The sequence below is a fragment of the Bacillus rossius genome, chromosome 3 (genome assembly GCF_032445375.1).
Source record: "Bacillus rossius redtenbacheri isolate Brsri chromosome 3, Brsri_v3, whole genome shotgun sequence".
NCBI lineage: Eukaryota > Metazoa > Arthropoda > Insecta > Phasmatodea > Bacillidae > Bacillus > Bacillus rossius.
The window spans coordinates 120,900,231-120,912,326 of NC_086332.1; the positions used below are offsets into that span (position 1 = coordinate 120,900,231).

Consider the following 12,096-nt stretch of genomic DNA (forward strand, 5'->3'; position numbering starts at 1 on the left):
TGCAAGTTATGCGACGATTAATAATTTTTTTAAATTTTGTCTGCGCTTGAAACTGTTGAGGCGACGATTATGCGATAAAAGTCGGAATATTACAAGTAATGGAATTTTGTTGTGCTGTTTTGTGAATATTCTCAAATGGGGGTTAGAAATTTAGAAAAACGTCATTTTTTTTTTTAAACGAACGTTCGGTTTTTCGAATATATTTTATGATGTTTCGAACTGAACTGAACGTAAGGGTTCGGTTCGGTTCTAAATTTTCGAACTTCGCCCAGCACTACAATTTTCAATTACTACCTAAAACTCTTAAAAACCCACCTCGAATCCTACCTCGAATCCCACCTCGGATCCTACGAATCCTCGAATCCAAAGGATTCGGTATATTCGACGAATCCAAGATTCGAAAATCCCATCCCTAGTATATATATATATATACACACACACCAGGCAAATAGTAGGAAAATATGTTCTATCTAGGCCTGTGTGAAGCTTTGACTAATTAAATTAAAGCCCTTTTTAATATTTCATTTGACTTTGTCAGGGAATTTGCTGTTTGTTTTATTTGAAGCCTATAATGTGATGCGAAGCTTTGCGTTTGTGAAGAAGCTCTGGTCTCCTTTTATCATTGCACAAAAATAATTTTATGCCTAGTTATTATATAATTTCTATCAAATGCAATTAAAAATAGGCCCCAATCCATTTTATGATAAGAAGAAATATTATAAATGATAATTTTTTTTAAATTTATTCCAGTATTTTATGCTTAGAAAACATATTCATAATTCGAATATTTTAAACATTTGACATTTGCTTCGCAACTAATACTAGTATTCTTCTCCCTAATTAAATTTTGTGTACGCTCCTGAAACAGCCTGTTTATTAGAAATTAGAGTTATTTAATGAGTACCTATTTTTGCTTTACAAGATTCTGTGTGCATATTTGTAGTTATTTTAATTTTGACTGAAGGTGTCTTAAAAATGTGTTGCTCGTAGATGGTGCTTCTAGCGTGGTATCTCCTCTAAGCGAGAACCTTTAAACTGACGCGCAGTCTCCTCATCGTACATAGGGCAGCTATGAGATGTGTGAGGTATCCGTAACATATGGCGGAGAAATGAAGATAAAGGTGTAATGAAAGTCCCTTTAGTGCTTTTAATAATCTATCTTGGATGTTTCATGACTAAATATTATTCTGGAAACACGTATTTTAGACATTTTTACTCTTCTAAAAATACAGTTTAAAAATAAAATACGAAAACGGAATTATTCAACTACCCTCAGCGTATTCTGTAATGCTTTTTATAAACAGGCACCACTCAGATAATCTTGAGCAGTTTTCAAATCGCATGGTTTTTTGTGAAGCTCTGCACACCGTGTATGTATGCCCAGGTATGCAGGCCTTAAATAGCGTGCATTAGTAAGTCGAAAGTCAATGTTAAGATGCAACTCTAGGTCATCATTGAGGACATTGTTTGTGAAAAGGGATGATTCCTGTTGTTTGCCATAAGATGTTTCACTTTGAGAACAAGTTCATTGAGATTACAATTTCCTTGCCATGGCTCTCTCCCAACTTTCCTCCTTGCAACTATGCCGTGTTGGCGGCAGTTTCACAGACGTCACCGTGAGTCACTGTGCAGACTTACGTTCAGCTTGTTTCATCGCAATGCAGGCAATCTGTTTACAGTTGAGATATTAAGATAAAGGAAAGGAGTAACACTAATTTAGTTACATCCATTTTAATAATGTCTAAATTGTAAATATATTTAAAGACAAGTAATTATTGATAAAACCTGTCGTTAGTTTTGCTTTCATTGATTACCAATTGGCCATGCAGGGGAAAGAGCGACCACAAAGGCCCTGGGCATGTACTCACACACAAAAAATAGAAAAATGTGTGATTTTAATTGTTGACCTACCTTTGCTTTCAGTTCAGAACTCTAAATTAGGTTATTGACAATTCAACTTACTTTCCAATTTATATTTATGATTGTATTACCAAAGCAGACAATAAATTTTTAATGCTTATTATCACTTTAGTGCAAGCATTGTCCGCACATTTCCAAGGTGCCGGGAAAATTGTGAGGAACCCGATAATTTTTTAAAGCCAACTACTATTTTTGAGTGCTGTTTATTGGTCTCAAGCGGATGTGAGGAATGTGCCACTATGGGTTGCCGATGATTAGTCGGAGGGAGAGGAAGTTGCTCTCCGCTCAATTTATTTTCTTTATTCTCTCGCGTTTATAATTATTACCATTGGTATAAAAGTAAAAAAAAAGAAGCCTTGACTGAAAACTGTTAACTTTATTTTTCATGTGAATGATTGTTGGTCTATTTTTCATTGTGCTTGAATAATTAAGTTTTTAAGGGCTACCCTAAGGAAAAAATGTGTTAGTTAAAATTTTACCATTACATTTTGTTTTGATTTATGTTTGTTATACAGCCATTAAAGTGATTTTGAATGAATATTAAAAAAATTATTCTGGACAAGTAGGGAAGAGGTACTTTTAGAACTCAAAATTCATAATGTGCAGATTACTGTGATTGAAAGGTTCTCAATGAGAAAATTTACAGGAAGGAACATGTTTTATAGCCCTCAACTAACAAAAATACTGGTGAGAGTTTTAATTGTGTTAAAAATTGTTTTAATGTGTAAAGTGTTTTAATCCCTGGCAATGCTGAATGAATTTTAGTTGTGCCCTGAATGGTTTTCTGTATTATTTATACCGATGTTGTCTTTCGTACGATTTTGCTATTTGTTGCTGTCATAGTTTAAACAACAATAGGTACTAATTATGTTCAGGAAAATTCTATTTTACATAATATTAAATTGTTGGTACTTGATATTTAAGTGTTAATTTGGTTTAGCTCTGATATAACCAACATCATTAGCTCAATTTATTACAACTCCGATTGGCCCGGCTAAAAGACGACCTGACTTGCAACATTCATATACATTTCAAAAATAATACATAAGAAGAATGTTCGCCGAAAAAAAAATTTTGTTGATCTTTTTAATTTAGAGGTTAAGGGAGAATTTGGTTATGCAGTTTTTATTGAAGAAAATGATTTAGCAGAACTTTTATGTAGATTTATTTTTTAGATCTGCACAAAAACAAAACATTGTTCGCGATTACACGATTATCACAAATCCACACAGTTCTCATGATAAACAAGTAAAAATGCCCTGCTCAAAAACGTGAATGTTTAATAATTTTGATGTTGTTCAAAACATTCTTAATGCATCTCGCAATGAAGTCCCGAAGTCACTTGGCGTAGTCTGTACAAGCCAAGGACATAAGTGTCCTTGGGATGGCGGCAAAATATCACTAAATTCCAATTATAGGCTGAGTGCCGACCACTGTTCGAAACAAGTTTTTTACAGGCACAGCCCCGACCACAACCGTAAAGTTAATTACTTAGTACATATTATGTAATTTTGGCTTGGGCCACTGCCAAATATGACTTATTCAGACGACATCAAGCAGACAACTGGCGGGATGACTCCACTGCCTCCAGCGACACACGAAGGAGGGAGTCACATGACCTGGCTGCCCAATAACAACTCATTTTACTACAGAAAAACTACAAAAGCCAGTACGTGTTTCACTGTCTCTCTTTCCCGGTCATATGATAAGTGCTGTGGGAAATGCACGAGTTCCACTTTCTCACCATAAGAACACATACAGAAATCGCAAGAAAGCCTCTGCATTGAAAATAGTATGAAAAAAACCGTGGCGCCACCGAATCGCGCACCTGTCTCTCGTCCTTTCTTTCACTCGAACAATAGCAAATGTTCTAGAATCATAACGTAAAATATAGGCATCAAAACACAGTTGACAGTAAATAACATACTGAACAAATGCATTTACACACTTAATAACTTAGTAAGAAAAATGACTACCAGTAAAAATATTGTTTAATTTCTTTTCTAAATAAACCATCATGACACAAACATTATTTACACGAACATTGATAATTATAATAATAAAATAGAAGTATAAAAATTAGTTAATTATAACCTTGAAAATATACATAAGCGGATTCTTTCCGAATGAATAAAACGACATAATAGTTGCTCGAAAATTGTGGGGAGGGCAGGGTCCTACAATGTTACACATTACGTAAATGCAGTAACATTAGATGGAATCTGTAATGAAAAGGTGTTGTCTGTGTTGCCACTAATGGCGACAGGCGCGGTGGAGAGCAAGTTGGCGGGCCTGCTGCGGCAGTGGGAGCAGTTCGAGCAGCAGCTGGAAGCCCACTCGGCCTGGTTCCGCGCCACGGAGGCAGCGTTCAGGGAGCAGCCCCTCCAGGCCACGCTGGAGGACAAGGCAGCTCGGCTGGAGGGCTACCTGGCCCAGCGAGCGCTCATCACCGACAAGGAGCCCGCGGTGGACGCCTTCGTGGACCGCTCCCACAGCCTGCTGCACAGCAGCGGGGCCGACCGCATCAGGCCCCTCGTCGCCCAGATCAGCAACAGGTACCACCTCTTGTTGTCAACAGTTACTAATGGCATGTGATGAAGTAAAGTAGTATTTACAAACAAATGAAAACATGAAAATAATAAAAACACTAATTACTGAACAAAATATGAAATATATGAATATAAATAACTTTCCTGAGTATTTCTGTGACAATACTGTTGCTTATAAACACTTTATTCTGCGTGTATGCAAACAAAGACGGCTAATTTACGACAGTAAGTACCTAATAGTTTGGGTCAAGATTTTATGATTTTATTTCTTAGACAAATATGTTTTTAAAACTGGAGATTTCAGTGTTATTGTTTTTATTTTTATGTATTGTCTTTGTTTATTAAAAAAAGTGTAATATTCAACACATTGAAACCAAAATATTTCTTAATACTTATTTCATTAAAATATTCTCATACTTATTGACACCTAATGTGCTTTTACAGTAAAATCATTTAATAATCATGTCTAGAACAGAACTACTCAGAAAAATAAAAATAAAATTGGAAATTTTTGTTTGTTTGAAACATGTACCATCATTAATGTAAAACGTGTTACTACTGTATGACTACAAGATCAAACAATATTATATAATTTTTTTTTTACAATCCATTTAGATACAAAATCATGCTAAATCAATTACCATGATAAAAGATTAAAAAATTGTAATTTGAGTTAATTTTTTTCAAATTCCTGATTGATTTCATGTTTTTAGTTATATTTCGGTGCTAAATGGTGTATTAACTTGCATTTAGGTGGTATATGTTGTATTGACATTCTTTGCGGTGGTATTTCGGTTTTATTGCAATTCACCATATAATCTTGTCCCAACTAATAATATATACTGGTTGAATTATTCTTCAGGCGGGCCATGCAAAACAATGCCGTTAACTGGATTTGCCGTCGGCTAGCACTGCACTATTATATTAATTATGCTATCCATTAATGATATATATGTTATTTAGTGCATAGAAAAATCTGACTTATTTTAGTTTTATTTAGTGAATGCTTCTGGTGATTCTAGTTAAAGTTGTTTTTATGTTGCAATTAAAGGAACCTTTCCAATTGGCTGTTGGAAGGTGACTCAACCCCACTTTAAATCTCCAGCTTCTCAGATTAATAACTTAACTTTTCCCTGCATGTGTTCTCCAAAGTGGTCAATGTTTCACCAATGTCTAATGTTGCAGCTTATTCTCTACATTTACATTGAGCATCTATGTTCATTTTCTTGTTTACATGGCTTCGGAACCCATGTTAAAGTCAAAATTTACTACTTACTCACATATTTAGTCTTTGCACTTGGTCTCTTGACGTGGAATTCATCTAATTGAATTAAAAACAACTGGACACAACAATGCACATACCATAAGCCCATTACCATTATAACGGACCACTGAAGTGTGTAGGGGACTAAGAGAGGGCATTGCGGGCGCCGGCAGGTACCAGCTGCTGCTCGTGCTGAGCAAGGAGGTGATCGGCAAGTGGCAGGGCCTGGTGGAGGACCACCGAGCCTACCGGGACCAGCACGCCGAGGCGCTGGGCTGGCTGGCTGCCTCGGAGGAGCACCTGAGGGGCCTGCAGGGGGGAGACGCCCCCGGCAGGCTGCAGGCTCTGCTGCTGGAGCGAGAGCAGGCGCCCCACAGGCTCGCCTCCCTCGCGGCCGCCGGCGAGCGCCTGCTGCCCGACACCTCCGCCCACGGCCGCGAGCTCGTCCGCCAGCAGCTGCGTCAGCTCCGCGACAGGTGCGCTCGTCCTCAATGCCTGAACGACATGTACTGTTATGCCACAGTTTGATTTGTCAAATTGTTTGGAAGACTACTAGACACAAAAGTACTAGAATGTTTTCACTTTTTAACTTGACTTGACATGAAAGTACAGTAAAACTCGTTTAAAACTTTCCCTCACAATATGATTTCCCATCTCGTATGATCAAATATTTCTGTTCCTCCATTTTTTTAATATTATGTGGGTTATTATTTTCCGTGTAAGAAGTTCCTTGTAAAATTAGTTTTTTGTATAAAACTATGCATTATTCTTTAGGAAATTATAATTTTATTATTTAATTAACAAAAAATATGTAATTGTTTGACATTTAAATTCACTTTAGGGCATATTTTCAAATGTTAACACCTCAGTCTGTTCCATGTCTGCTGCTGTTGTGCAGTGGGTATAAAAATGAAGCCAGTGCTGGTAGACATTGTGCTAGTTAGGTTAATGCCTGTAAAGAGTGCGCGCATCAATAGCTCACCGCGGTGCAGTGGTGGTTGGCATCATGTTTGATTAGGTTGAGGACTGTATAGAGTGCGTGCATGTAGGTACGTAGTTGACTATCGATACGGGTAACTCAGCGATTGCTGCACCACATGCACTCTGTCTTTTGCAGATTAGTATTATTTTACTGTTCATTACGTTAGTACCAACTTGTACTTGTGTTACGGTTTTTGTTAAGTTAAAGGTGATACAAAATATGGTTTTTGTTGCGTAATAATGGTGTTAACTAAGAGTACGAATAAACATAGAACATTTTCACTAAAAGAAAAGTTAGTTCCAACCCCAAGGTTCTATGAGTGGCGATCGCTAAAGAGCTGGGAATACCACCATCAACACTGAATACCATTGTTGCCAAAAAAAGATAAAATACGTTCAGAGGCCGGCAATATTTCATCGACATTTTAGAAAAGGAAGAGTGGAAAATATGAAGACATTGAAAATAATTGCTTGAATGATTTAAACAGTAGCATGCACAGAACATCCCATTGAGTGGCATTATTTCAAAATAAATAGCAGAAGACTTAACAATTTTAAAGTGAAATCTAATATTTATTCTAATATTACATCTTACTTATTTAACTATCAGAAATATGAAATGGTCTTATGTGTAAATTTTCTTTTAAAGACATTTTCAAATGTTATAACTTTTATCTGTTTGTCTTCGTTGCCACTGTGTACTGTGTATAAAAATAAAACCAGTGCTATTTGGCATCATTCATGTTTTGTTTGGTTATGTTGATTCTCATGTAGAGTGCGCGCACATAGTCAAATATCGATATTGATAGCTCTCCGATTGCATGCAACGCGCGCGCTTTGTGTAGTGCCGAGTTAACTATATTATTTGATAGCTTGCACTGTTTCATGGTGTGTACTATGATAGTTATGCATTAGTTCCGGCTCATGTTCAAGTCACGGTTTTCGTTTTTATATTTAAACATTTAAAGTTAAACAAAAGGTTTTTGTTGCATGACTTATTAATTTAAATTGTTTGGCGTGCTTTTTTATAATTTACTTTTTAAATAAATGTACTTTCCATGAATATGTTTTGTTTTTATGAATAACATTACCTTACAAAAACTGTGTTTTTCAAACTTGTTTTTAGTATAAAATAGGTAGGAGACAATTATATTATAATATATGGTATTGTGTTTATGGATCACTGCCCTGCCCATACAAAGAATGTTGCAAACTTGAGGAATTTGAAAATACAGTTTCTTTCTGCTAATTCCACATCAGTGCTGCAACCCATGGATCAGGGTGTGGTCAAGGTACTATAAGTAGTATTACCGCAAGAGACTGGTGTGCAGATTAATCACAAAAATTAATCATGCAACACCCAACTCTCCACCATAAAAATTGTCTATATTAGATGCACTGCATTTCCTTGTGGCTTCTTGGAATTTGCTGGACCCATCCATCATTGCCAACTGCTGTGAGAAGGCAGCTTTGGAGGTGACGTTGTAGCCCCAACTGAGGAGGGTGATGTTGGCGATGAGGGTGCAAGCAATAATGCTTGGAAAAATTTGTAAGGCAAACTAAAAATGACGTGTAGTTTTGACGACCATGTTGAAGCTGACAGTGGCGTCCTGCCTTGTGAGCCTCAGAGAGCTGAAGTGATAGCAAGCAGCAGCAACAATGATGTGGTTGCAGTAGAAGACTATGACGAAGATGAAGAGGATGAGGAAAGTGAAGCAAGAGCACCACCAAAACCAACCTGTTATACCCTAGGGCATCTGGAAGGACTGTGGGACTTCATTCAGGGAACTGCATATGTGTCGGACAATATTTGGCAAAGTGTCTGGTACATTGAAAAGTTCATAATGCAGCAAACCGAGAAGAACTCTAAGCACACAACAGCAGATCACTTTTTTCTTTCTCGAAAAATTTAATTTAGAATATGTATTATTTTACTTTTTTTGTACAGACATTTATTATTAAACATACATATATGGACATTAGAATTAGTTTTTTCAATAAGAAATGTAATCTTTGTTTTGTTATATAGTCTTAGGCCCTACTTTTCATAAGAAAGTTTTACAATTTGTAAATTTGTTCAATTATACTAATAGTAAACTATGAAAGCGAGAAAATATTCCTGTTCCCTTGTAAGAAGTGTTTCCAGCTAAGAAGTGTGCCATAGTTTGGCTGTCATGACAGGTGAATGAGTGTGAAGGAGCATGGGTGTGCCTGGCAGGTGGGACCTGCTGGAGGAAGGCATCAAGGAGCAGCAGAAGAGGCAGGACGCACAGCTGCTGCAGTGGAGCAGCTACCAGGAGATGCTGCAGCAGACGCTGGCTTGGCTGGACGCCATGGAGAAGACTCTGCAGCCCGACACCGCCTGGACCTCCACCCAGGAGACACGCTCCAAGCTGCTCAAGCACAAGGTACACACTCCTCCTGCCTTGCACCACTAACCCTTTGTAGTTTATCACAACCACAAAATAAACATAATTTATTTTACTCTTTACACTTTATTTTTTCCCCTGCTTTATACACATTCATAATATTAAGTAAATCCTCACATATATTGAAATAAAAGTAATGGTAATGACATATTAGAAATAAATCCTAATATAGTTTGTAAATGATGTTGAAGTTTGGTTTATTTAAATGTTAATAAAAAGTGTCATATATAATGTATTAATTAAGTTTTTCTGTAATATTGAAATTAAAAAAATAATAACATTAAATTAATATCCTTAATTAGTTGTGGCAGTAATTTCAATATAGCAGTAGATATTGACATATCATTGGCAGTCACAGTATTCTTGTGATCTGATTCTCAACAATGCATGCTTTGCAGTGCATTAACTCTAGTGAAATTCCTTTCATCTTCCAAAAACATTCTCACTAAGGGGAAAAGAAACTCATACCTGAGAAAGCTCAACTCATCGTTAGCAGTAGAGCACTTCTGCGAGAGGAAAACACATCTTAACATATTCATTAAACAAGAACTATTTTATCTATGGGAATAAGTAAGTTTCCACCATGACTTTTATAATAGGTGTTAAACTAACCAATGGGCTTAAATTAATTAAAATAACTTTTCTCTAGAAATACAAACCAATTCCTAATGAACTCAACAAAATACTTATATTTACGACCAGCTTTCTTTTAAATTTAAAATTAAAGTTTTATGTACCACAACTTTAACTTCAACAAATTTTAATGTACCTCTTATGGTGAATGAGTACGACCTGCCTGGCCTCCTCAGTGGACGGAAACAGTGTAAACTCATTTCGACTGCCCACCTACATACTGACCAGACTGAGCCTTCCAGAACCTGCCAGTGCACCTAGCCTGATTCCCCTTCCACTGCTCAGGCCAGCGTAGTCGGGTGCCCGACTTGACCACTCACAGACCTAAAGGCATGCTGCTCTGCAAGATAGGCATCACTTGATTAAAGGAATACCAGCAATTAGCGCAACAGCTCCCTGGTAGAGCCATCAGCCAGATGAAACAACTATATCACTCCCAGTGTCTGAACAGCGGATACCATGAGAATGTAAATTTCAAGGCACTATAAAATTTACGACTGAGACAAAATGAATCCTCCTGTTATAATAACTTTCTTCTGTGCTGGAAAATCATTCTTTCATGATTGTCTTTAACTGCCCATTCCATAAGGAATGTATTTTGTGTATTGAACATTTACAGATGTCACTCTCGAAGGCAAGGCACACATAATTTAATGATGCTTTGCTATTGGATCCAAGATTTCTTCCATGGTTAAGACCAGTCAAAGACAAGAATTCTCTCTTCTGTACTTTAGTGTATTAATTTTGGACCGATTTTTATGAAAACTTTATTTCCACTAAGAATTATATTTTTTTTTTATAATTTGTTTATTTCATCCTCATTGTAAAGGTATAGTGTATTAATAGTTTACTAAAACATTTTTACAGTTTTTTATTCTTACAGGTTTAATTTTTGAGCTAGTGATTCTGTAAACAGTTGTCATTTAACTATTTGTCATGTATTTTGTAGTTCAAGCTAAATTGTTGACTATTTTTTTTTATAAACAGTATATGAAGTATCTGTAGAGTTAAAAACTATGGTGTGTAAATTTCTCACAAATTTTTTTCACTTTTATTTAATTTATGGTGATCAATGCAACATTTAAATTTGTCAGAAAAAAGTATGTTGCTTATCAGGGAAAACCTGGAAATGTCAGGGAATTTCAAAATTTAAAAGTATTGAGATAGTATTGAGAAATATCTGAGTATAATATATGATGATTATCACGCTACTTTTATGAATAAAATGGATCTATAAAAATAAACCAATAACACTGAAATCTCCTGTTTTAAAAATGAAAATATGTTAAAAATAAAACCATGGGTTGGTTGGTTGTAGGTGGCTGGGTGCTGGCACCTCGGTGGATAGTGGATATAGCTTGTCGTGTATGCGTGTGCAGACCACCCTGCAGGAAGTGATATCCCACAAGCGCATCATGGAGGCAGTGACGGAGAAGGCTGAGGCGCTGGTGCGGTCGACCGGCAACGAGGCGGCGGGCCGCGAGGTGCAGGATACTGTCGCCTCCATCAACCAGCGCTACGAGCGGCTGGTGAACAACCTGCTGGTGTTCATCACGCAGCTGGAGGAGGCCCTGGACGCCTTCCAGCAGTTCCACGACCTCCAGAAGTCCCATCAGGACTTCCAGAAGCAGCTGTGGGACCGGCTGGCCGGCTACTCGGGTGCGTGTTGCCGCGCCTCATCCTGTGTCACTGAGCACTTGTCTTTGGACATTATTTTTTGGAATAAGGGCATTTTTGTGTAAAATGCAAAGCATTGGATTTTTAAGTCTAAAAGGTCAATTTTTAGGTTTATTCAATTCCTTCTGAAAATATTTTTCACTAACGCTGTAAATCCCTGTTGAGCAGTTTTCCAAGGTATTTATTAATAAGGAAATTCTTTTAGAAAGTTTGAAGTTGTATGTATTAATAGGTAATGTGCTAAGTATTTTCAACGTATTATGCAGGAAATTTTTGTAAGTGAGCTTTTCTTTTAAGAATATTTTACTGTATTGTATAAAATCTTAGTTTTTAAAATTATGTACATTTAAATAAGATTTTTTTTTAAAGTAAGAGTTGATTTAAAAATAGGTACCTACATAATTTATTTAAAAGTCCAGTTTTACATTCTGGACAAAATTAGTTTGGATTTTATTTTATTCAGTTCTTGGCATCCTGATTTTGGTTTCCTGAACTCATTCCCGGAAAATCCTACATGATCCACGCGATAAAGCATGGCTTTTTCTTTTCTTTATTCTCTTGATTTTTTAACCTGTTTGGCTCCATCTTGCTGTTGAAATGAACAACCATGCTTCTACAAAATGAAAGTTTTGATACCCTGCAG

At 36.6% G+C, this 12,096-nt stretch overlaps 1 protein-coding gene across 4 annotated transcripts in view; it reads left to right on the forward strand.

Moving 5' to 3' along the window:
• The window catches only part of LOC134531206 (muscle-specific protein 300 kDa), a 602,384-nt gene that overhangs the window by 279,719 nt on the left and 310,569 nt on the right, over nt 1–12,096 (forward strand). For all 4 annotated transcript variants that reach the window (XM_063366862.1, XM_063366865.1, XM_063366863.1 and 1 more), the window contains exons 40-43: nt 4,187–4,475; nt 5,907–6,209; nt 8,933–9,122; nt 11,156–11,435. In XM_063366862.1, coding sequence (XP_063222932.1) covers nt 4,187–4,475; nt 5,907–6,209; nt 8,933–9,122; nt 11,156–11,435 — 1,062 coding nt within the window. The remainder of the gene's footprint in view (nt 1–4,186; nt 4,476–5,906; nt 6,210–8,932; nt 9,123–11,155; nt 11,436–12,096) is intronic.